At 37.0% G+C, this 27,267-nt stretch overlaps 1 protein-coding gene across 4 annotated transcripts in view; it reads left to right on the forward strand.

Annotated features, from left to right (window-relative positions):
- FGF12 (fibroblast growth factor 12) overlaps positions 1-27,267 on the forward strand; it is a 593,021-nt gene that overhangs the window by 370,299 nt on the left and 195,455 nt on the right. For all 4 annotated transcript variants that reach the window (XM_010373014.2, XM_010373013.2, XM_010373012.2 and 1 more), the window contains one exon: positions 9,426-9,536. In XM_010373014.2, coding sequence (XP_010371316.1) covers positions 9,426-9,536 — 111 coding nt within the window. The remainder of the gene's footprint in view (positions 1-9,425; positions 9,537-27,267) is intronic.

A 27,267-nucleotide genomic window follows, 5' to 3' on the forward strand; every position in this document is an offset into this window, starting at 1 on the left:
TGTCCCAGAACCTGCCATCCCAGGTAAAATTAGCATCCCCATTCTGTGATTCCATGGCATTTTGTTTGTTCATTTATGACAGCACTTTTCATGTTCACTGAAATAATGATTAGTTGTGTATGTGTCTCCCTGATGAGGCCGTGGGTGCCTTCAAGGCAGGAATTGCATCTTACTCATCTTTGTACCCAGCACCTAGTGCCTATCGGAAGTCAATAAATGGTGCTGGAGCTATTTTAAATTTTCATGAGCATATTACAGAGAAGAATCTAGGAGGAAGGGGGCTAATGCTATGAGGAATAAAATTGACTCAGTACAAAAACCTTGTCCCTATTGGCATTTCACATCTTAGCTCAGTTTTCCTGCCCTCCATCTCCTGTCTTCTACAGCTCAGACTGCTTTGGTGAAGAGGAAACTCCAAAAATGCAGGTTTTTTTCTTTCCATTTAGCTTTGAGACAGTATGAAGGTTAAGGATTGCCTGTCTCAAGGTCATTCAATTCCTGTTGAAATGTGAGGCAACTCAGGGCTTTGGAGACTGTGCAGTTTATGGGGGAGGCTGCTTTGCTTGTGAGACTGTGTTCAGTGTGCAGGACAAAATTGGAAGAAACGCACTAGAGGCCAGAGGCATTATATTAAAAGGCTATAAGCAGCTAGCTCTTTGCACAAATGAGAAACTCCTTTGAAAGTCACAGGTGACAAAGGAAAATGCCAGGTATATCTTATTACTTTCGTTCCTTCAGCATACAGACACTCCTCATCTACCTTGTGCCTGGCACTGTGTTCAGTGCTGGGATAGAGTTGATGAATAAGGTCTCTGCCCTGAGAAGTTCGTAGTTCAGCAGCAGAGACAGGGGTGTAAACAAGCACCTCTAAAATAGTGCACAGCTCTCCTAACCTGTGCACAAGGGAGCTGTGAAGAGGAAGTGATTAATTTTGCCTCACGGTGTCAGGGAAGACCCTGTGGAAGAAAGCAGTGCTTAGAAGGCTCTGGAGGCCCCTGGGCAGAGGAAGAAGGCAGGGGTTGTGCATTTCAGGCAGAGGTATCTACAGAAGCAAGAGAAAGCAAGTAGAGAAAGGGCTGGCGGACTTTCTCATTAAAGGGTCTGTCAGTAAAGAGTCTGTTAGTAAAGTCTTTGCAGGGTATAGGGTATCTGTTGCAACTACTCACCTTTGTTGTAGCTTGAAAGCAGCCAGAGGCAATGCATGAGTGAATGGGCATGGCCATGCTCTAATAAAACTTTATTAACCAAATTGGCAACCACAGGGCTACAGTTTGTGGACTCTTGGCATAGAGGAAGGATCTTCGGAGAGCCTCTAATCTGTTGGTTATTAATCTTTTCAATTATTAGGATTGCTTTACACTTGCTGCTTCCTGCTCCTGGAATGCATTTCTGTTAGATATCCTTAATGGTTTCCTTCCTCTCTTTCTTTAGGCCACTGTGATGTTATCTTCTATTCATTCTATCCACAATAGCACATCCATCCCTTGCATGCTCTGTCCTTTTTTATTGCTTTAATTTTCATCATAGCACTTATACGAACATTTTATTATATACTTTATTGTTTATATGTTTATTTTCCATCTTCCTAGTAGAATGCACGCTTTATGTTTTAACCTCTGTTATATTCAGTGGTGAGCTGAGCTGATGGTGCTCACCTCTTTCCAGCTTCATGTCTATGTTCAGTGATGTCAAGTAGTAGTTTTAAATCAGTCATAGTTGAAGTATTTGCACTGTGGAAATCATCCCATGGACATCCAGTTTTGGATTTTCTTTTCTGCTCTGTTTTTCTGGCAGGGGAGGGAGGTGGGGGAGAGGTGGTTTACTAGCATGCACTGATTATCCCTTTTGCCAGAAGAATAACTGTCACAAAGGCTGCTGCTTAATAAATATACATTTTTTAAAAATAAAAATGTGCCATTAGTGTCTGTTGATAAAGAAAATAGATACGCACTTAGTTACAGAATCCTCTTGGAATATTAGCACTTTTGGGGTTGATTCATGGCCCTCAGGGTCGGTAGCTGCTCACGGTGTCTCTCATCTTCATTTGGCCGATGGGGAGATTGAAGATGACAGACAGGACCTGACTCATTTTACTCCACAGAGCAGATTATGCCAGGCTACAGTGACACGTCTTCAACCTTAGCCTTTCAGTTCTGGAAGGTGTTCCTCTAGGTCTGTTCATGCAGTCTCTTGAGTGAATGAGGGGCCTGAGGCCTGCTTCTCCTTTACTAAATAGCATATATTTTTAATGAATCCCCGTAGCTCAGTAGAGTTGCAATTTTTCAGTGTGTTCAGAAGTCCAGGTAAGTTCTATCCCTTTTCAAATGCTTACTGTAGCTCATTTCTGATTTGTCGGAGACTTTGATTTATGGTATGTAAATATGCCCTAGTCTATACCGTTTAGTCATGATTGGTCAGAAATATATTTGCTTATGAACATTTTCTAACCCTAATAATCTAATTTTGAAGTCTGCTTGAATGTAATGCCCCGGAAGCACTTGACAAAAATCGCATTTCACAGCTTCTCAATCTCAGTTCCTTCAAGTGGACATTAAATGTTAATACAGAAGGCTCATTTGTAAACCCAAAGAGACTGATTAAAAGAACCCATCAAACTACTCCACAATCCGTGTTTAACATTTATAAAGAAGATTGCAGGCCGGGCGCGGTGGCTCAAGCCTGTAATCCCAGCACTTTGGGAGGCCGAGACGGGCGGATCACGAGGTCAGGAGATCGAGACCATCCTGGCTAACACAGTGAAACCCCGTCTCTACTAAAAATACAAAAAAAAAAAACTAGCCGGGCGAGGTGGCGGGCGCCTGTAGTCCCAGCTACTCGGGAGGCTGAGGCGGGAGAATGGCGCAAACCCGGGAGGCGGAGCTTGCAGTGAGCTGAGATCCGGCCACTGCACTCCAGTCCGGGCGACAGAGCAAGACTCCGCCTCAAAAAAAAAAAAAAAAAAAAAAAAAAAAAAAAAAGAAGATTGCATTTTCTGGGTGCCTGGTAAACCTTGTTTTTAATTCCCTGTCTTACGCACCAACTAAGGAAACAGAAAAGTGAAATTGTATTTAGTGGACCATCCGGCTTATTCCAAAGCTTTCCAGGACACCAGGGTTAGAAAGGATTTTTCATTCTCACTCAGAGTGTCTCAGCCTCTGGAGACATCCCCGTCCTTCACAGCTGCTCTGACCTGTAGTTTTTCTGCTTCTTTCTGGTTATATCCAGTGATAGAAAACTTACTCTTTCCTTAGGCAACCTGTTCTCTCTTTGAATACGATTAACAGAGAGTTCTTTTTTATCTGCATACCTGGTAACTTTCACCCATTGGCCGGAGGTCTGTCTCTGCGGAGCCACTCAGAACAAATTGGCTGCTTCTTATTTCTTTGGATTTTCAAGAATGTGGAGACAGCTCTCCAGATCCTCCCTCTTCTAGGTTCTCACATTCCTCCAAATCCCCCCTTTTCTAGGCTGCACAGCCACTGTTAATTCAGCCATTCTTCATACGACAGTCATTTATACCCTCTTTATTTGGCTCCCTTTCCTCTGGACATGTTCCAGTTTTGCCAGTATTCTTTTTAAAGGGACTGAACAGTGCTAGAGAGTGGCTGTGACTTTGGGTAAAAGTGATGCAGCTTCCTGGAATCTCAAAGAAACTGAAAAATGAGAAAAAAGTCCCTCATACAGCCAGTTGTTATGCATAATAAATAAAACCGTAGTAAAATGATCAGAAGCGTACCTGCCACGAAGGAGATGGGTTCAAAATATGGCCATTGTTATTGAAAGTACTATTAATTCTCTAGATACGGCCTCCATTACATAATTTTCCTTAGTGTTATAATAGTTTTCATTTTAGATTGGAGTTTATATGTAGACTCTTTCTCTAAAGTTTGGGTATATGTGAATATGCTGGCCCTAGAAGATTTTAGTATCAAAGGTTGTATATACACATATTTCTTGCACAGTTTTCCATAACTGCTTCTCTATCAACCCATACTTTAATAACTGATGCACAGCTAGATACTCTCCCCTCCTTATTCTCTCCTCTCTTCTCCCTTCTTGCTCCCCAACCCTGTTTTAATAAGGTAAGAATTTTGCTCTTTGGAAAGGAAAGGATGATGTCCATTCCGTTTATAGGAACTGAGTTCTTGTCTGAACTCATCAGTGTGTTAGCTGTGTGACCTTGGGTAAGACACTGTCTCTCCGAGCCAGAGTTTTGGTTTTTGTTTTTTTTTTACCTTTGAAGCTAATGAAGGAAAGTGTCGATCCTTTCCACGTCTAAAATTCATCCTATTTCCTGTAATTGAATATTCATCCTGAGATGTGTGACCGGGACCCCTTGGCTCTGTCTCTGTTCTGGGTTTCCATCGTGTACCTAGGAAATACTCCGTATCACTGGACGGACTGTCAAGCCGGCAGGAGCGCCTAGATAGCTCTGGCATGTGTCAGCTTTTCTGAGTGGCTCTGAATTCAAACCTTCTGCTGAAATTGCCATGTCATCCTGATGGGAAGCAGTATAGAACCCGAGGTCCCATCCTTTACCTTCTTTGTCACTCAGCCTCTTTGAGGAAAACATGTATAACTTGCTTTTTTGGCTGTACTTAGTATTTTTAATAAACCTATTATTTCAGAATATTTTAAATTTATAGAGCTGTGAAGATAGTGCAGAGTTCCTATATACCCTATATCCAATTTCCCATAGTAACAGCTTACATTAATGTACAATATTTGTCACAATTAAGAATCTATATCATTACAGTATTTTTAACTAAAATCCATACGTTATTCAGATTTCCTTCATTTTTACATAATGTTCTTTTTCAGTGTAGGGTCTCATTCAGAATACCCTATTACATTTAGTTGTTATGTCTTTTTAGACTCCTTTTATCTATGACTTTTTCCTAGACACTCGTTTTTTTCAATGACATTGATAGTTTTTTTTTTTTTTTTTTTTTTTTTACTTTTAACTTTTATGGGTACATGGTGGGTGTATATATTTGTAGGGTACACGTGATATTTTGATGCAGGCATACGATGCGTAGTAATCACATCATGGCAAATAGGTTATCTCTCACCTCAAGCATTTATCCCTTCTTTGTGTTATGAACAGTCCATTTTGAGAAGTATTGGTCAAGTATTTTGTAGAACATTCTTTAATTGGCATTTGTCTAATTTTTTTTTTCTCATAATGAGACTGAGGTTGTGGGTTTTTTGGAGGAAGATCACAGAGGTAAACTGCTATTCTCATTACATAATCTCAAGAGTACATACTATCAGCATGTTTTGTAATTGATGATGTTAGCCTTGATCACCTGACTGAGGTAGTGCTTTGTTAGGTTTCTCCACCATAATATTACTGTCTCCTTCCCTTTCCATATTGTATTTTTTGGCAGGAGGTTCAAAGCCCATTACAGGCAGCCAATGGAAATTTATTTCTTATTCAGTTCACTGCCCAAGGGAGGTATTTCAATGGCTGTCATCTTTTCTTTACCTGTTATTCAGGGACCCAACGTTCTTCCCTTCTGTTGCTTCTGTAGCCCCCAGGGTTATGTTATCTTAATCTGGCCGGTGTTAAGGAAAAGAGAATGTGGAGGAGAATGTTTGCTTTTAAAAACCTTGGCCTGAAAATGGCACACATCACTTCCACTTACATTCCATATGACACTCATTCATCTGCCAAACCCAACTGCAAGGGAGGCTAGGACATATGGTCTAGCTGGGTGCCCAGAAAAAAGAGGAAATGGATTTCAGTGAAATGCTTGCAGTATTTGCCACACCACTTTAGAGCACAAAAGGGAACAAACCAACCATTCCTCCCCTACCATCTAATAATATAGCCATCATTTCATTAAAAAGAGAAAAATAGTCATGGAAGAGCATAATTTTAAAATCAAGGAGTCATATAAACTGAAAAAAAATTAGGTGCATAGAAAATCTATTCCATTGGCCCTATTTGTCTTAGTGTCACTGTTGTGTTATGAATATTTGTTGAGAACAGGCACTTACTTGCATGTCTGCATTTGAGAACCCTTTTTTCTCTTCTGTCTATTACCAGGCTGCATCATGCCCAGAGTTGTCATGTTTTGTGTGGAATGCCTTTCCTCTGGTTTCCTTGCCTATAGCAGTCCTACTCATTCTTTAAGTGAGAGATGAAGTGTCTTATCCCAACTTTCAGACAGAACTGGTCACTTGCTCCTTGGTGACATCACATCACTGTGATTCACTTCCTCATTTATCAACTCTCCCACACTAGTATTATGCACAAATATGTTTCATGCATTTGACTGGGTGCTCCCCGAGGACAGCAACGGTTTTATTCCTATCTTGGGTCCCCAAGCATAGTCTGACGAATAAATGTGCGTTCGTTGAATGTACCCAGGATGCTGGATGGGCTGAAAAGTAGTCTCATTTTGTACCTCCTTTCTTTAAAATAGAGCAAAACATGTTCTGGCTTTCCCCCTTATAAAGGAGATCCTCACTTATTATAGTCGAGCCTTCATGGAGGAGGTGATGTTGAGCTGAACCTGGAAAGGTTGGTAAGACTTGATAGATGGTAATAGACATAAAAGATGCCAGTCAGACTACACAGCTTTCTGTGCCCCATCTATGTTATGTATGTTCAGGGTATTTTTTTTCAACAGATGATCAAGTCTCCTTTGAAACTTCTATAATATAGGATGTTCATTTTCACATATCACAACATAATTAAAACGCAGACTCTGGGCTTGTTCTGGCACTGCTCTCAGAGATGGGTGCTCAGAGTCTGATGCTCATTATCCTGAGCAGGAGTTCCCAACCTGAATTACCAAGTCTCCAACAGGGGATGGCTCCACCAAGGCTAAAGAAGTGTTTAATTACAGGTATGGAAAGAGGAGCACGAAGAAAACAAACAATCATTTACAGGTTTTAACGACTAAACTGCCATGCATCTCATTACCAATAAAAACATGACTTCTTAAAGTGACTTTATCAAGCTTATTAGAAATAAAGTATGAATTGTAAGACAGTTGTCCTCTTCCTCCCTTCTATCGTTTTCTATCCTGTACTTTTAGCCCAATGTTTACTTTAGTGGCTTTACAAACTCAGTTAATATTTTACTAAAGCAGAAGCTGGAGACATATTCTTTTCTCAGAATGCTTCTTTTACCTCCCTTATACCGTGTCCTTGATTTTCATAGTTGAAACATTAGACTTTAATCAGGATGTATATTTTATGGGTTTTCTAGTTCATACTTTGTCATTATTCATTTGAAATTTGCAAAGATTATAGAGTTGCACTTTTTAAAAATCTTACTCTATAGGTACAAAAACTTGAAACTCAGATGTTAGTTAGATGAGTTGCTCAGGGCCACACAGCATTTGAAGTTCAAATCTATAGGTGAGTCTACCACGTCAGAAGCTGTGTGTCAGCCAGGCAGCCAAAGGCAGAGGCACACAGAGAGCTGTTCGCGGCAACTGTCACAAGGACAGAAAACCAAACACTGCATGTTCTCACTCATACGTGGGAATTGAGCAATGAGATCACTTGGACACAGGAAGGGGAACATCACACACCGGGGCCTGTCGTGGGGTGGGGGGAGGGGGGAGGGATAGCATTAGCAGATATACCTAATGTAAATGATGAGTTAATGGGTGCAGCACACCAACATGGCACATGTATACATATGTAACAAACCTGTACATTGCGCTCATATATCCTAGAACTTAAAATATAATTTTTTTTTTCAAAAAAAAGAGAGAGTTGTTTGCAGCGTTAGCTAGCCATGTGTTTCCCCAACTTGTCCATAGTTCTGGGATTAGATGAGCCTATGGAGGAAGTGCATTGAAGATCCTTTCTTCTATTTCTGCCAGCATTCAAGGCAGAGGATTCTACTGTGCTCAGAGTGAATAGAGACTCACATGAAGGAACAAACAATCATTCAGTTTAACTTCAAGATTTTTGTTGATGAGGACATTGAAGTTCACAAATTTAAAAAATTGAATTTATTTAACTCATAAAGACAATACCTACCTATTAATTGGAATGCCTAATTTCCAGTTCAGTTCTTTGCTCATCAGCCTGCTTCCTCATTCCCAATTTCTTTGACATGTCTTTTGCTTCTTAGGACTGCTGTGAAAAAGACGTGTTGATAGAGGCATTGCCCCATATTCCCAAATAATGTGAATGTGATCAAGTCACATGTGCAAAAGTCCCAACGACAGACACTTGTTACAGGGTGTAGGCCAATTCTCAAAGAATTAATCACATTAAATGTTTAACTAGAATTCTCTTTTAGACCTAAACATCAATAAATGCATTCAGTGTAACACACAGTGCCTGCCATGTTGCTGGGCAGAAAAAAGACATTCTTGGTATAGATTAGTTGAATAGATGGATGAAGGATGAAGTTGACTCACTTAAATTCAGCGATTGTCCTTCTGAGGATATCATGTTGCTACTTCAGCAATCACATGATTTCATCTTTGCCTCAATTTTTATCTCTAGAAGCAGCATTTTTCTTTTTCTCCTCATTTTAATGAAATAATTAGGGCTATAAGTGCCCTAGAATAATTCATTTTTGCTCAACAATAGAGACAAAAATGGTGATGCGGTGGAAATTAGATTGTTGCTGGCAGCCAGCACTGCAATGAGAAAGCTTTAAATATTTATATTAGCTGATGCACAAAAATTCAAATGTGTTATACAAAGGTTAGTTTGAAAGTGTTTGTGTTTAGAGGGTTTTTAAAAGTTGAGCAATTCTGGTTTGAAATACGTAGAGAAATATGTATGACTTGATTTTTTTTTTTTTTTTTTTTTGTACTGGAGAAATGAACTTTGGAATACTGAGGCTCCTCTCTGAAGAAGTATGTAGTGAAGGTGAAATTTGCATTTCCACATATTTCCCAGTGACATCTCATGGCCGTGGAAGTTTTGCTGTTGCCTGTGGTTCTTCTCATCCAAACTATTCTTTCTGGCTGAACTTGATCACAAATTCAAAACCCAGGAGCTTCTGATGGAGAGCTGACATCTTGCAGAAATAGAAATCTTATGAACCTGGTTATGACTACTAGAAACTTAGAAATTACAGAGGCATTTGGCCTAAACAATAATTCTGGAATGGGACTATAATGTTGGTGAAACCTTGCAGTCAGACACCAGATGTACAAAGGAGGAAAATAATTCACTTTTTAGCATGTCTCAGTATTTTCCTAATCATAATTTGCTTTTATTTATTTGCATTTAGTTTACTGTTAAAAGTGTTAAAGCTCTCTACCTCTAGATGGAATAAAAAGCATAGATACGTTACTGAAATACCCAACTGCCCAATACATAATTCAATATTTAAGCTATTGGCATTTACGTATTTACTTACAGGATGTTTTTAACAATTTGTAAGTGTGCATTTGTATAAGCCAAATAAAAATTTGAATAATTATTTTGTTTTGCAGAACCCCAGCTGAAAGGGATTGTGACAAGGTTATTCAGCCAGCAGGGATATTTCCTGCAGATGCACCCAGATGGCACCATTGATGGGACCAAGGACGAAAACAGCGACTACAGTAAGAAACATCAGCTTCTTACAATCTGGTTACAAATCAAATGTAGGGCCCAGTGTATGCTATACTTAAAGCATTGCTAAGCTGCCTTACAAACTATGCCTTTCAAACTATTTAACTATTAATAAGCTAGTATCTTTTCCTTTATCCTTCTTGTTATGATTTCCTGCAGCAAAGACACAGTATAGGAGGGAGGTGATGCAGGTAAGAGAAGGTAAGAAAGAGGCTTAAAGGTATTTCCTTTGGTCAGTGGGAAAGAATATACTCCCATCACGGTGTTTTAAGGCAGCATGATGATAAACACTCCTAGGAACAATCAAGCACATCTTCCAACACAAGATGGTATTTAAATCCCAGAACCAAGAGATGAACAAGTTATAGTTCAATAATGAACAAGTTATGTATTTCTCAGAACACAATTTCTGACAGACAAAAATTACTAAATACTGAATACATGTGTGTGTGTGTGTATATATGTGTGTGTGTGTGTGTGTTATATATATATATAACATACATATATGTTATTTTATGTTAAAGGCAAAATTGCTGATTTTAAAAGGAAAATATATTTAAATATCATGATTACCTATGGCACATGTAATAAATATATATAACAGTAAGAAGATAATGAAGACTGATAGACCTGAAATGGAATTTAAATTTTTTGGGGGGAAATAAAAATGCCGAGCATTCAAAGATTAATAATAATTTCTCTGGATATAGTTTTTAAGTGATCTAACTTTAGAGTTGACAAGTTTAAAAATTAAATGCAATCATCAAGGTATGACAAAATGAATTTGCAGTCTAGAAAAATTTCAAATACAAGCTCCAGAGGCAAGATTGATAGCTGTCATGTCTTTCAAATTTTGCATAATCATATACAGATACCTGAGGGCAAATTCGTGTCATTCTAAAATTATGTATGATGCCATATTGTTTCCTAATGTTTCTCTGTCTTCGTTGCTAGATCTTTAGTGTTGAGCACACAGTAAATACTCATTGATATCTGTCCAAACAAGTTGTGATTCTGATGGATGTAATTTTGTGATCAGGCTGATAATCTACTAAACTGCGTAAACTAATATCGGAAGCTAGATATTTTATAGTGAAATGTCTTTTAAATTATTAAGAAATATTTGAGGAAAAATTTAAAGTTCCTAAAGAATGAAAATGATCTTGTCCACCCTTTCTAAGTTATTCTTTGTTCAGTTAATATCACACATTTAGAATATAATTTACAATAGATAAAAGGTCTTATTATAAAGAATTTCATTTCAGTTTTCTTGCTTTCAGATTTTTTGCTAAGTTGTTGATTGACTTATTTTGGTTTGCATTGGTAGTGTGTTTTTGTGAAAGCATTCTTTAAATGATTAAAGCTTTCAGCTCAGTGTAGAAGAATCAGGATAGTTTTCTCTCCGTGTATTGTCATTTATTGCATCTGTCATTAAATGTCGATTTAGTGAGGCTACAAATATAGATGCAAGAACCAGGGAACCACTTAGTTGTGTCACTTATCTGCACTAACTCCAAGATATTACTAGTTCTCAGGTTTTATTTCTATAAAATGTGATGGCTGGAGATGGTGATGATATATCAACATCTCTGTCAGCACCATCCATCTAACTTTAAAAAAAATTGAAAAATTATAAATTGATGAAGATAGAATCAATCCCTAAGTAAGACAATTAGCCATATTCAATCTACAAAATGCTATCTTTACCCAGCCAACTATCTTGCAAATGCATGACATTTATCATGGGGCAAAGACAGAAGAGTGTGAAAGTGCAGGTTTGGGGTCAAGCTAGGACAAATCCTTCCTGCATTCTTTCTAGGAAAATGGTTGACAGTGCTTGCTTTGTTGATGCTGGGTTAACTGCTAGTGTAAATCTACACCCACGTGTACATTTGTACCTCCCTTCATGCCTATATATATATATATATCTTAGCATAATGTCATTATGCCTACCACACACAAACACACATACACACACACCAAAGGGCATGCATTGTGTCAAATACGTACTTTAAAAAATTCTCTGAATTCACAGATTTAAACTAATATTTTATCAAGATAAACTACCACACACACTTTTTAATCAATTGTTTTTAAAATCATTTAGGTGTGCAAAATATAAAGATTAATACAAGTTTATCTGGATACCTACTACTAGCTTTTTTAAAATTAATTAAAAATATCGATATAGTTTAACCTCCTTGTTGTGATATCCCTGATGGAATCTTGCTTTCCTTCATTACCAGATATAATAACTCCCTGGAATTTTGTATATCTCATATATATGCAATTTAATAAAACATTTTAATTCGTAACATTGTTTTGCATATTTTAAAATATTTTGTAAGTTAGAACATTATCATAAATATGTTTTATGTACTTTAATCCCCAACATTATGGTTGCGAGGTTTGTCTATGGTAATATATTTATTTGTTTTATTTCTTTCATTTTTGTAAAATATTCCACTGTATGAATGTATACAAACATATTTATTCCTTTTCCTTTTTGTGTATAATTATTGTTTCTATTTTAAGGCCATTACCAATAGTGCTGCTAAGATCTATCTTATAGATGTTGAAGATGCCTTCTTTAACAGTCCTCTAAAAATTACACTTCTCACCTTGGAACTCTCTATTTTCATATCCCACTTTCTGAAATATGTATTATTGCTGTTTATTTATTTTTGATCTTCTTTCCCAGAAGAATGCATGTTCCGTGAGTGAAAAGATTTTGACTGATGCCTCATGCACTATTAGAACCTAGAATGAATAGTCTGTAACACATAGTAAGCACTCAATACAAAGTGAGTGAATGAATGACTAGGTGCATGAATGTCTCTGTCAATATGTACAAAAGTTTCTGTAGGTCACTGGCTAAAATACTGTTATCCACATTTTACTTTTTTGAGACGGAATCTCACTCTGTCACCAGGCTGGAGTATAGTGGCGTGATCTCGGCTCACTGCAACCTCTGACTCCCTGGTTCAAGCGATTCTCCTGCCTCAGCCTCCCAAGTAGCTGGGATTACAGGCACGTGCCACCACGCCCAGCTAATTTTTGTATTTTTAGTAGAGATGGGGTTTCACCATGTTGCCCAGGATGGTCTTGATCTCCTGACCTCGTGATCCACCTGCCTTGGCCTCCCAAAGTGCTGGAATTACAGGCGTGGGTCACTGCGACCGGCCCCACGTATTTTTTAACTGAAAAAATCATTTAAGATTTCAGAAAAATTACAAAGTAATAAAAGTGAATTCCTTTATACTTTTTATCCAGCTTCTCCTAATGGTATCATTTTACATAACAACATAATGATCAACGTCAGAAAATTAACACTTGTGAATATTATTTACAGAGAGCTATAGCCTTTATTAAAATGTTATCAGTTTTTCAACTAATGTGCTTTCTTCTGACCCTCTCCCCACATATTTTAATGAAGAATATCAAATAAAAATAAATAATTTTACATATACTTTGTCTGAGTGGGGATTAGAAGTAAAAATATCAAAGAAGGATTTAAATTCTACTCATTTCTTTTATAGAAAAATTATAAGCCTCTAAGTTGTTAAAATGTCTTTTCTTTCTCTACTTTGTGTGTGTAGGAGTAGAAGCAGTTGATTGTTTGAAAAAAGAATCTTGTTACTATGAGCATCTGTCAGAAATGTGTTGTTTGGTTCACTAGACATCATTAGGTCTAACCAACCTTACCATAGCATCTTGCACAGAATTGATAAAGACACCTGTTCTTTTGTTCATGAAGAAAAGACTAATTATATGTAATTGAGTACAAAACACAAATGGATTTGTCGGCAGTAACAGATAAGAATCTCTGCAAATGTAATGATAAAAATTACAAAACTGTGTTGGAACACTGGAACAAAAAAGACAATGGCAGTTTGGAGGGTATTAATAGGAATATTTTACATAAAATTAAAAAGCTAATTATTTTGTTTCCTGAGTTACCATAAGACAAGACACATTTGAAGAGGTCAAAAAATGCTAGGGAGAAAACAATGAAGATATTATAACCAAAGGTATTGTTCTCTTTACCTCTGAACAATAAAATATTGAGAGCCATTTGACTGTGGAATGGGCTGCCTGACAAGCTAGTACAATGGTGAGACTGGAGATATTCAAGCAGATGCTGTCCTGGCACTTGAGGCAAAGGGAGAGGTTTACAAGAAAACCCCCTTGGTGTGGGAGGAGGAAGCAGAGTGGTGGTAGGAGGGCATGATTTCAGAACTCAGTGACTTTTAAGGTCTCCTTTAGTCCTCATATTCTTTGAAAACTTATTTTGAATAGATAAGATAAGTGTATGGCACCAAATTGTAAAGGTACATCAGCGTGTGTAGTTGAGAAGCAGCAAAACAGTCCCTGACAGCCAGAAGGTGGCTTGGCACTCCCAAGAAGACTTGGTCTCCTTCTGTTGAATATAGACAATTTCATAACATTTGAAATTAGACAAAGCCACTGAGACATGAAGGGTCAAGATTAAAGCAAGACCCTGTAATCATGTCTGAACACGACAAAACCAAAAATGTTTCCTAAACTACAAAATGACTAAATATGTCTCTGTCCTGCATTATGTGAGTGGCTGCTGCTTGTTTACCAAACACAGCTTTAACCTTGCTCTGTTCTTGCCTTCTAGAAAATAATTACTAAGATAGTAGCCATAGAATTACACCCACATCCTTAGAGAATCCAATCTGGGGCAGATTCTCATTTCTTTGAGCCCTCCTTAAAACCACTTGCTACACATCCAAATCCTGTAAATCTTTTCTTAAATCCTCTTCCCAAGACACCCCAGTTCTACTCTGGTGTGTATTTTTCCTCCTTGCTGAGCATTATTAAAACAAACTTTGTTCAACCATAGGTGTGTTTATGATATTCACTGGACGTCATTGATGCAATCTAAAGCAATTTTCATTCGCACCCCTCCATTGCCACCTAGGCACATTCTTGGTATTTTCCTGATATAGTCTATGCACTTATCAGCATGTACAATATCTATCCATCCAGCTATCTGTCTATATCTATCTACTATATTGATCTATCGATCAGCACCTTCTTTTAACTTAAAATGTATATCTGCAAGATTTTTTCATATTAATACATACTTAAATGGATAATTAATACTTAATTTCCTATTAGGCATTTTGCTAATACAAACAATGCCATAAAGAAAATCCTCCTATATAAATCATTTTTAATATATACAAATGTATTTATAGGATGGTTACTTAGAAGTAGAATTGCTGGGTCAAGGGTATGTGCTTTCTTCATTTTGAAAGGTATCACCTAATTGCTTTCCATTGTACAAATTTACTCTAAAATTGTCTATTTCCTTATCATCTAGTCAACAAAATGTGTTATCAAACTTTTGGTTCTAGCTGGTCACAGTGGCTGACACTTGTAATCCCAGCACTTTGGGAGGCAGAGGTGGGTGGGTCACCTGACATTGGGAGTTCTAGACCAGCCATGGCCAACATGGTGAAAACTTGTCTCTACTAAAAATACAAGAAAAATTAGCCGGGCATGGTGGTGCATGCCTGTAATTCCAGCTACTCGGAAGGCTGAGGCATGAGAATTGCTTGAACCAGATAGGCGGAGGTTGCAAAGAGCAGAGATCTTCCCACTGTATTCCAGCCTGGGTGACACAGCGAGACTCTGTCTTGAAAACCAAAAACAAACAAATAAACAAACAAACAAACACAAAACTTGGTTCTTTGTTACTTTAAAATGTAAATTTTAATTTTTTTCAAATTATGAGTTAGGTTGAACACTTGTTTAAGGGTGATCGTACTTCCTTTTCTATGAACTGTCTGTCTATATCTGATTCTATGAAATGTCCCTTTTTATTTTTAGGAAATCTGTATTTAAACAATCAGGTTTTTGTTGTGATTTGCCTTTTTTTTTTTTTTTTTTTTTTTTTTTTTTTTTTTTTTTTGCTAATTCTGTTGCCTTTGATTTTTTTTTTTTTTGCCATGCTTTATTCTTTTTTGTTTTATTTTAAATGTGTTTTTCTGCCCTCAGCTTTTCGTTCCAATTTAAAAAATCTTTATTTATCCAAAATTATTTTAAAAAGTCTCCTATGTTCTGTTTTTAGTAATGTATTCTTTTTTTTCTTATATTTGCTATTCAGTTAATCTGGAAATTATTAAGATTCTCTCAGTCTAGACTTCTAATACTTTATGTTCTTATCAATTATGAATATAAATATACTTTCTTTAGATTTTATGAATGTGTTAAATTCGCTATGAGTTTAGCATCAACAAACATTTCAAAATGTTCTGTGTCTGATTTTCAGAAAACCAATCGGAAATGTAAAAGTTTAGTCATTTAGTTACGTTTTCTATACAATACCAAACATATGATGTTTTGATACCGCCAGTCACAAGTATATAGACACAGCCAGAGTCAGCAGAAGCTTTTATTGCTAAACTATCAACAGAAGTATGATCCAGATGGTTAGTTGAGGAAAATTATGAAGGAAATCTTTTATTTGTTATTACAAGGGCATGCAGGTACTACAAAAAATTAAACAGATGTTCTAAATTTGTTAGAAATTTGTTTTCATTGACTATGTTTTAATTTTAAAGATAGTGCCTCCAAATAATATTTGTGGAAAATTTGGGCAAACACTAATTATTTTCTTGAATGACTTATCCCCTTACATAAAATCATAAGGGGATAACTGCTGCAGACTTTTTAGCCTCGACTCTTCACTTTCTTCTTGATCTTATATACATTTTTGATCATAAGACTTCTACTCCCATGTATCTTCCTGGTCAGTAAAGCAAAACATGAGTCATTTGAAATTATATTCTTTCCTATTTACTCTATGACTTTTTATGGGTATATTTCTAGGCAGAATACATAGTACTTAAAAATCTTATTGGAGCTGCTTAACCAAATGTATTGTTAGAAAGAGCTGATGACTGAGGTTGTCTTTGATCTGTTTTTGGCTCTGTGTGATAACTGGTGCTTTGGCCTTGAGCAAGTCACAAAAACTTTCTCAGACTTATACAAATTCAGATAGTACAAAATTAGAGGAGCCAAGAATCGCTAAGATTTTGATAGTCTTTTATTAACTTCTGATATAGAAGTAAAGGTATGTTCAGAAAAACTGATTGACAACTTCTGTTTCCCTAAATACCCTTTGTTCTGAAAGATATGTTACCGGCAGGCAGGAAATCATCAGTTTGCAAATCCCTGTGTGATAGTCTCAAAGTGTGTAAAGATCTAGAGAGTTGAACACATAAATGCTAGAACCAGAATTTGGGTCCCAGTAATCTGACTTGAGGTTCTTTGCCTTTGAATGAGTTATTTAACCCCTCTCTGTGTTAAATTTCCTCATTTGTTAAATGACAATAATAATAATATTTAGATCATAGGGCTGTTGTGTAGATTAAATGGTTTGATTCCTTAAAAGTGCTTTAAGCGGTACCTAGAACACAGTAATTCTTAATAAATGTCATCTGCTGTCATTGTTTTCATCAGTAGGGATGAGAGACCCTTTATTTGCAAGGAGCTCATGCACAGTGACCATTTTAACAGAAATACAGTTCTTAGCAGTGGCAGCTCTTGTTATATGGAAGAATTTGAAGGTGTTTACACTGGTGGGTATTGAAGAGTAAGTCAGTGATTCATAAAATGTCTAGTCCCTAGACCAGCAGCATCTATGTATCTGGGAACTTGTTAGAAATACACATTTTCCAGCATCACTTCAGACATGCTGAATCAGAAACTGTGAGGCTGGGGCCCAGCAGTCTGTGTTTTGACAAGCTGTCCAGATTATTCTGATGCACTGCAGCAAGTACAACTGGCATCTTTCCCCTACCCCCAGGATTTGAAGTGCTCACATTTGCTAATGAAGGCAATCTGTGTTCTGGGACTGTGAAGCCTATTTCTATGGGGATCTGACTCCTAATATAATAGGGAAAGCAGAGGTCTGTAGGCACTGAAATTCAAACTTTCTACCATCTTAAACATGTGTGAAATCTGCTACATTTTGATTCATTACTTGAAGAGAGTCAAGGCTCAATTCTAGACAGATATATGATCAAATATAAGTTTGGAGAATTACAAAAAAAAGAAAAAAAGATGAAAAATATGTAGTGAAATAGGTAAGCCTGTATCACAGATTTGTACATCTTGGAGCTTTTACATATGCAAATTTCTTTGGCTTGTGAGGTCTTTGCCAATCTTATCCACAAGGCAAGCCACTCTCAGCCTTCAAAACCCTCCTCAACTCCTGTTTCTTTCGTCCACGTGAGGTCTTCTTTAGCCATCTTGTCTCAGCTGTCACCCCATACAAAACCCCACGCTCACTCACTTCACTCTACTGTATTTGAGGCTTATGCATGTTTACAGCTGCACAAGTCACATTATATACAGCAATTCCTTATCTGCTTTTGTGTTTTCCCTATTAGAGTGTGACTTCCTTATTTGCCCTTCTGCCTAGCCAAGCGATGGAGATTTTCCAAAATTCGAAGAGCTGCAAATGTGTTTCATTTAGCTGGCATGCTTGGGAAGCAGGAATGATTGTATGTAAGCAACAGATGCATCTACTTTTTTTCCACATTTTCTTCCTACCTGCCTAGGCCCTGAAGACTTTTCAGTCTGAGATACCTGTGGCTTTCACTCAATGTTTGTTAAATCAAAATAACAGAACACAACTTTAAAGGAACAGTACAACCCCCTTAAATTTCACCAACTTTAAGACAAAGTAGCTTGGGCTGTGAGTCAGACAGCCTGGTTTCCAGTCCAGGTTCTTTCTCTAAATAGCTGAGTGAACTTATTTAAGTCCCACAAACTTTCTGTTCCTTGGTTTACTTCCCCCCATCATTTCTCCTCTGAGGAATGAATCCTTTGTTTTCTAGTCTGTAAAATGAGGTGTTTAGAAAAGATAATATCCAATATCTCTGATAGATTTGAAATTTTTCAAGCCTTGACAATGATTTTTGTTTTCACCTTTGAAAAATGGGAAACTTTTTATTTTAAACACATTACAAAAGAAGGCAAAACTGTAAAAGCAAATAGTACAATCGTTTTTGCCTTGAATTGGAACACAGTAGTGAATTCACCACTACTTTCAATGTATATGTACACAGATTTCAAGAAATTCTCAATACCCCCGTTGCCACTCCCTAGTCTAAGCTACTATCCTGTTTGTATAGACTCTTGCAATAACTCTCTAACTGGTCTCTTTACTTCAAGCCTCCCCCCGCCAGCCTATTTTCTATACAGCAGCCAGAGTGACCCAGTTAAAAGATAAAATGAAATAAACTCACTTCTTTGCTCAATACCTTTCATCGCATATCATTTGGGGTTAAAGCCAAGACCTTTTTCCTATGACCAATAGCATTTTATATAATCTCAACCATTGCCTCCTTCATCCCTCCTCAAATATTATCTCTCCTCTTTCTTTCCACTGGCCTTCTTGCTATTTCTCAAACCCAGCAACCAAGTTCTTGCCTGAAGGCACTGGGACCAGCTATTCCCCTCTTTCTGGAATGTCCTTCCAAATATCTAAATAGTTCAATCCCTCATGGTCTTCATACCCCACTCAAAAGAGAAGCCTTTTCTCGAAAAGATCTTTTCTGGTTAATCTACATACATCTCAGTCCCTGTCCTCAATATTTCAGTCTCCTTTGGCTACTTGAATTTTGTTTTCATCTTTAGAACCCTTACCACTATCTAATATACCTACTTGTTTTATTATGTCTTCTTACTACTAAAATATTACTTATATATACCATACATTTTTTCATTCTATCGTATACTTGCTTATGTTATTTCTTCCACTAATTATGCCATCCTCTAAAAGCCTTTTGTCTTTGAAACCTATTTCTGATTTAACTGTACATTCTACTTTTTCTCTGAACAAACTGTACATCTCATGATTTTATACTGTTTCATCTGTATGTATTTATTGTGTATATGACTGGCTGACTTCTTTTTGGTTATGAACTGCTTAAGGGCATTGACAATGCCTGCTTTATCTCTGTGTTGGCCTGTAATAAGTTCTTAATATTGAGTAAGGCCTTGATAGTGGATATTTATAAGTTCATAGATAGTAGCAATAGTATAATCATTATACCATTGAAACTGAAAGACTTAATTAGAATGTAATCTTCATGAAGGCAATGAGCTTTGTGTGCATTTTGTGCTGTTATGTCTCCAGCACCTAAAAGAATACCTGGCACATATTAGGTATTCAGCATTTGTTAAATAAATGAATGAAAGTGAATTCACAGAACAACCCCATCAAAAATGAATATGACTTTGTGTGACAATGCTCAGCTTGAAAAATGAATGCTAATTGGATCATGCCTGCATCTTGTTTTGAGAATGACAGATAATTTAAGATAATTCAAAGGATGAGTAAGGAAATTATTTTCTATTATGAAAATAGGAAGAAAATTGAGTGTGCTTAGTTTGGAAAAGTGAATTCTATAGCAATAGTAGTAGAAGAAGACACTTTCACAGTGTTACATATATTCTCAAAGTGTCACATGAATATATGTATATGTATATGTATATTCATGTTGATAATTATGGAGACATCATTTTCCTAAAATATGCAAATGGTATATTTGCCCATAAGAGAGAGAGTCATTGTTTTGATTATTCATAAGGGCAGCAGTATAAATTTAAACATATGTTGCAGGAAAAAGAAAACATACACTCAGGTGTTTTAAGAATAAGAAACTAAAAAGAGAGGGTTTCTTGAAGTGGTGGAAAAGGGTATTAAAGTTTTGATGAGTGAGAATTAGAGATTACTTTACAATTCCTGAAATTCATTACTTTACTTTGAGGCTCTGAAGTGAGAGTTGATTTGCTCCAAGTAGAGTGAGTAGAATTCAGTTCTACTGTATCCGTATCCTGTGCTCCATCTTCAACATAAGTTACTGATTGCAAGGTTGTATAGATTTGTCCATAATCTTCATGAATTGCAGCAGAGTTTCCTGTATGTCTCTGGTTTGATTAAGCACTATTTTTAGCCACTGACTAAATAAGGTATAAATTATAAATGTATACTCATATGGATTAGCATTTTCCAGGGCATACTACCATGAAAGATAAAGAAGAACTACATATTTGGAATGAAGGATTTGGAAAATAAAATAATATGTGTTAAGTATTATTTCTTAATCTATGACTTGGGGACATATCAGATAATAATAACTGTTTGCTCAACACTTTCTAAATGTCTAGTACAGGTATGAAAAATTTCAAAAGTATACTCAGTTAAGTCTTGTAATAACCCTATAAAAGGTACTATAATCATTTCTATTTTGAAGATGAGTAAACTGAGGCACAGGAAGGTTAAATAATTAGTCCATGGCCATACAGATATTAAACAATAGATCCAGGATTTGAATTCAGCAAGGTTAGTTCCAATGTTAATACCTTCACCCAGTTTACACTGTATCTCAAATTTATTTTTCCTGGTTAATATTTCCCAGTGCATAATAATCTCTTGAATCATACCTCTGCATTCTTCTGACAACACTTTTAAAAGGCATTAAGAAGGCTACATGGTTTAGTCTAAAACATTACGGTAGTTTACTTTAGACAGGCTAAACAGTGAACTTGCAAGGATTTTTCAATGTGTTTGATGTATTTGAAATATAAATTATAACTTTTTTTAGAGATAGTAAACCATTGTACAATAATTTTAAAGATTTTAAATAGCCCGGTTGCCTATTTCATATATCTGATTTGAGAAGTTTGAGGTGTGTAGGATGTGTGTGTCTTTATGTGGATGTATATTTTCATGTATTATTCAGCAGCCTAGATAGAGTAGTACTGAACAGGCATCCAGCCAAGATCTAGTGAGGTCGCACTTGGTACATCTGCTTCCCTTGACATTGAGACCGAATGTGGAACACATACCTTTGTCCAACTATGTCTGTACAGCATTATTAAGCCCACTCCACAGTGTTACAATTGAATTTTTACAAATATCCTAAAGAGAACTCCTTGCTCCTTGCTACTGAGGTATGAGCAGAAAACATCGCTTTTATTGTTTCTATAGTATGCACCAAGGATTGCTTCCCATACCTGAGGAAGCAGGATAGTGTTATAAATAGTCCATTTGATTTTAGGGACAGACAGTCATGGCTATTCTTATGGGTATCTCCACTTGCCAGCTGGATAAACTTGGGCAATTAGTTTAACACTTTGAAACCAGAGTTCCTCATCCACAAAATGGGAATAATATGTAGGAGATTTAAGTTAATAATATCAAAATGTACCCTTATGGAAGGAAGTGGCCTGGAAAGTCTTAACAGGAGACATCAGTGCTGACTGAAGACTGATCAAGAGCAATTTCAGGAAGAATGAAGGACTTGAGCTTTGACAAACTGGGTGAGAAGCCATTTTTGAACCACATCTGTAGTTTCAGCACTCTTTTTTCTTTTTTTTTGAGACGGAGTCTGGCTCTGTCGCCCAGGCTGGAGTGCCATGGCCGGATCTCAGCTCACTGCAAGCTCTGCCTCCCGGGTTCCCGCCATTCTCCTGCCTCAGCCTCCCGAGTAGCTGGGACTACAGGCGCCCGCCACCTTGCCCGGCTAGTTTTTTTTGTATTTTTTAGTAGAGATGGGGTTTCACCGTGTTAGCCAGGATGGTCTCGATCTCCTGACCTCGTGATCCGCCCGTCTCGGCCTCCCAAAGTGCTGGGATTACAGGCTTGAGCCACTGTGCCTGCCCAGTTTCAGCACTCTTTTAGGCCCTGGACCAACCCTCGTTTCTTTGGGAGAATTGATTGACGTCTAATTTAGAGAAGATTAACATCCAGGGCACTTGGAGTTTCCCTCTGAAGGGGTTGGAATGCACAGTTACATATGGTCTCTTCCCAGTCTTTGACACTACTGATGATCTGGGCGGAAAAGTCCTACCGAGACGTGAAGGAAGACAGCAGCCGCGCCTCATAGATCCCCGTTCTCAACAATGGCTCCAAAATCTTGGTTTTTTGAATCAGTACGTCTGGAGGAGGACCCACACTTTGAGAACCAAGCACACAGCACTTCTCAAACTTTAAATGCATTGTAATTGTGTTAAAATGCAAATTTTGATTCAATAATTCTTGCATACAGCCTGAGATTCTGCCTTTCCAGCAAGCTCCGGACGAAGGTGATGCCGTTCACACTTTCAGCAGCAAGGTTTGGTTCCTTGATTGGTAAGGTTTGGGAAGAATCAGTATAGCTTGTGAGCTTGCTAGAACTATCCCAGGTTATTGAACTTGCTTTCAAGTTGTGAAACTGAAATTGTTTTCAGTGATGAAGCATACTGGAACAATCTGAAGAGTTAAAAAATGCTTGTCTTCAATTCCAGGCATTTTTATTTAATTATTATGAGAGTAGTCTGGACATCAGCATTTTCAGGCTTTTCAGAAGGTTTTAATATGCAGCAAAGTCTGTGAACCATTCAGTTAAATTACCTCTGGAGAGTTGGTTTTTTTCTTCAATTTTTAAAGTTTGCATTCCAAATTTGTATTATTATAACTTTGAGTCAAAGTTATAATAATCAAAGATATTGATTTTAAAGTACAGTGCAAATCATTGCTGTTCTTTTATGGAATGTTTCATGCTATTTTATTATAAAAGGAGGCCCTCAAGTGGGAGATGACAAATCAATGGCTCAAGTACCCCCTCCTGTGTTCGCTGCAGACATCACTAAATTCTCACAACATTCATTGTTGCCTGGCTTCAAATGTCTCCTTTAGGCATTGTTTCAGGCAGTTACAACCAAATGATTGAGTTTTCACATATGTCTGCCATATGCATGCTTTATTTTCATTAATAGCAACATATTGAAGGCCAACTGTGTCCTAGTTACTGGGTTACAAAAACGAATCTGATACAATTCCTGCCTTCTAGCTGTTCCCAGAGCATAAAAGGTTTTACATCTTAATGTAAAACAAAAAGTGTCACTGGTACTACCAAGTGATTAGAAGAATCACCAGATTTCAGAGATCTAACAGATCCTCAAAAGCCATAGTAATCAACAAGTTTGGGTTTAACCCAATTCTTGAAGAATGGGAACGCAATAAATAAATTAAGATTAGGACAGTTGTATTTCAGTTAAGGAGGCACAAAATTAGGAAGTGGAGAAAGCTCCCACCATGTTAGGGAAAAATTAACCCACTAGCTTGCATGAAGCAAAGAGATTATTTGGAAGTATCATGGCGCCATATTTTAGAGTGTCTTAACTGACACTTAGGGGAGTGTAGGCTTTATATTGTAGGAAATAGGGAACCAATGCAAGTTATTGAGCAGTGACTGAAATGCAATACTTTAGAAAAATTTTCTGACTGGAGATTATAGTAGACATGGGTTGAATGAGAGATTTTGAAGTAGAGAATAGTAAGGACAAAATCATCATTTTATTTTTCAAGTCCTTTTTTATCCCTTAATTTCTTAAAAAAAAGAAATCTTTCCACATTATGTTTATTTCTATAGATCCACTTAATATTTTTGGAATTAGGCAGTCATATTTTCTTATTTAGGTATTAATGATAACGAAGTACAAAGCTTTGTTTGAGCATATCTAAATCAACTCAAATAAGTGTGCTTCTATTGCCTGTGTAATTTTATCTAAGAAATACTAAAGATTTTGTACCTTTTGAGTAGGATGGTTCTACTTGGCTAAAAAATTACTTGTCAGGTTTTCACATTTTCTTATTATAGTCTGTTTTTCCCACTTTCTTCACAACTACTTGAATTGTTATCATTAGAATTTTATTTTATATCTTAAGAGCAACAATATTTTTTAGCTGTATAGCCCCCAGAATGTAGGTTCACTGCTTAACTTTTTCACTAGCTGACTTTATAACCTTGCGAAAACAATATCTCTGAGTCCCAGTTTCCTGGTCTGTAAAGACGGATACAGAGTACACATGTGGTTACTTTTATCTATTTTAGACTTTAACTACCATGATGGCAGGTACCATCTCTGTCTTTTCTACCACTGTATTACAAGTGCCTGGCACAATGTCTGGAATATATGTGATGAATTAATGAATAAACCTAATAGGCCATAGTATTGATTTTGGCAACATAGTGTTTGATGAAAGGTTTATAGAGGATGCAAATCTAAAAGCTTCAAAACATGCAAACATTTCTCGGAAGATGTTTCTGCCCATTGATCTTATGGACCATCACCTGTGCTGTTCACTGAATTCTTCAGATGGGCTCCGAGACAAGTCTGTATAAGACAAAGGGTTCCAGAGAATGAGTAATGACAGGCATTTGCTTTCATTATCGATAGTGATGTGCCTCATTTTTCATCTTAATGAAAAAAGAATCATGTTGAATTGACTTGTTAATTATGCAAATTTTTGAACATTTTTGAACTATCGTAGGAAAGGTTATATGATATTATCAGGATTAAAAGCCAATGACAGGACTTCTACCAGAGCTAAGGCAAACATTTCTACTACCTTCTATCAAAGACAGAGATCACAATGCTGCTCATTTTTATTATGCTGAAAACCCACAGCGTATGCTGTCAGCCATTGCTTCGAAGAAAAATTTTAGTCTCTGAAGTCCCAAACTACTAGTCAGCTCGGTAAGTCAGTAAATTCAGTGGGAAAATAAATCAGTCAGTTGGACTATTTGGCCAATTGTTTATAAAATAAGGCATCGTACTTGGTGAACCAATATAGCTTGAAGTATGTTGATGTTTACATTCTTAACAGTGTTTTATTTTAACTACGTAGTTGTTTTGCTTACAGGAGCTTCAATAATAGAAGATGAAATACGTGCTTTTTTTTCTCCCATAACATTTTAAGAAATTTAAATTGAAATATGGAATAATGATCACCCAGCCATGTTCCTCCTACTATGAAAACTCCGGATATGGAGATATGAAAACAACAATGGGAACAAAACCACTGGCAACGCTGATAGTGATGCATTGTATCCTTTATGGTTTAAAAAGTGGTTTGTTTTTATTATCTCATTGATCTTCATAATCCAGTGAAACATTCAGAGCCAAGAAATACTCAAAGTAGTTAACTCTTTATGCCTAGTGTTCCATTATTGGAACACTAAGCATGTGGGAGTTATTTATATCCTACTGCTCAAAGTCATTGCCAAGGTCTAATTGCAGAAATTCAAAAAATTGCCACCTCATTAAATTACTTGGAGTCACCAAGACCACAAAACTGTTAAGTTTTAGAACTAGGGCTCATGACCCAAAGCTATGTCCTCTGCGTATCTATGTTCAGTCCTCATCTGAGTCTTATTTCCTTGACTTAAAAGCTAAAAGAATAGGGCAAGTTACATCTTTCCTTTAATTTCTGTAAGATGCTGTTTCAGAGAGTTAAATTCAGTAACAACAATTGTTTAGGCTTTATTTTGAAATGCAATCTGGATGCAAAACAAAAACAAATACATATTTTATACTCTAAGAATCCCTAGTTTTCAGGGAAACTCAGACAAACATATAAATATGAATAAGCACTGTGATAAGTGCTGTGTATGGAATGCTGTGGAATTAGGGTAAGGGAATGAATAATTAATTTGCCTGGGTAAACATTCCATTGTACCATAATTTAACCACTTTTGTATTGGAAGATTTAAGAGCTCACTACTTTGCTGGATATTCAATCATAGCATTTTCCTATTGAGAATGGGGAGGGCGAATAATTGACTTAAGTAAATTATAAATAACAGAAGTAAATATTGATTTCATAACTAAGGAAAAACCAATTGAGTGGCCTGCAGCTATTATAAATATAATTACAGATGTTATTGTGAGAGACTGTAGGATTTATTGTAGGAGAAAATAACCTGGTACTAACTTAACTTATAATTTAAGATTTTGTAGGATATGATCTTATTCACACTCTAATAAAATATCTTGATTGAGAACATTTTGAGATGTTGGGAATGATATTGAATTTTCAATGAAATCTAACATTGAAAATGCACAGATTATAAACCCAAATATCTCCATTCTCTCTCACAATGTTTCTTTAATGGGTCACAGGATGAATCTTTTTTATTGGCCATTTGACAAAATAGACCTAGAATTTTAAATACGACTGTACTCTTCTATACCTTTCTTCGTTACAAGCAATAACGAGTCTGTCCTTAGAAGTTACTTGGAAAGATACTGGATTTACGAGTTCCAAAGACAATTTGTATTGAGCCTTTTTTCTCCTTCCTTCCCTCCTTTCTTCCTCCCTCCCTCCCTCCCTCTCTCCCTCCCTCCCTCCCTCTCTCCCTCTCTCCCTCCCTCTCTCCCTCTCTCCCTCTCCCTCCCTCCCTCCCTCCCTCTCTCCCTCCCTCGCTCCCTCCCTCCCTCCCTCCCTCGCTCTCTCCCTCCCTCCCTCCCTCCCTCCCTCTCTCCCTCCCTCCCTCCCTCCCTCTCTCCCTCTCTCCCTTCCCTCCCTCCCTCCCTCCCTCCTTCTCTCCCTCTCTCCCTCTCTCCCTCTCTCCCTCTCTCCCTTTCTCTTCTTCTCTTTCTTTGCAACTTATTGGTTGTCACATTGTCTTCCCATGTGTTTTGGATTGTTACCTTTTCCTTACTGGAATAATATGGTGTGGATAATGTACAGGTAGAAATTAAGCTGAGTGAAACATAACACTTTTACAAAGTACATTTTTTGGTCCAATATCATTGGACAGGATGTTTATTTTTTATTTTATTTTGTTGAGACAGAGTCTTGCCCTGTTACCCAGGCAGGAATGGAGTGGTGCAGGTCATGGC

Source organism: Rhinopithecus roxellana, chromosome 1 (genome assembly GCF_007565055.1).
Source record: "Rhinopithecus roxellana isolate Shanxi Qingling chromosome 1, ASM756505v1, whole genome shotgun sequence".
NCBI classification, from domain to species: domain Eukaryota; kingdom Metazoa; phylum Chordata; class Mammalia; order Primates; family Cercopithecidae; genus Rhinopithecus; species Rhinopithecus roxellana.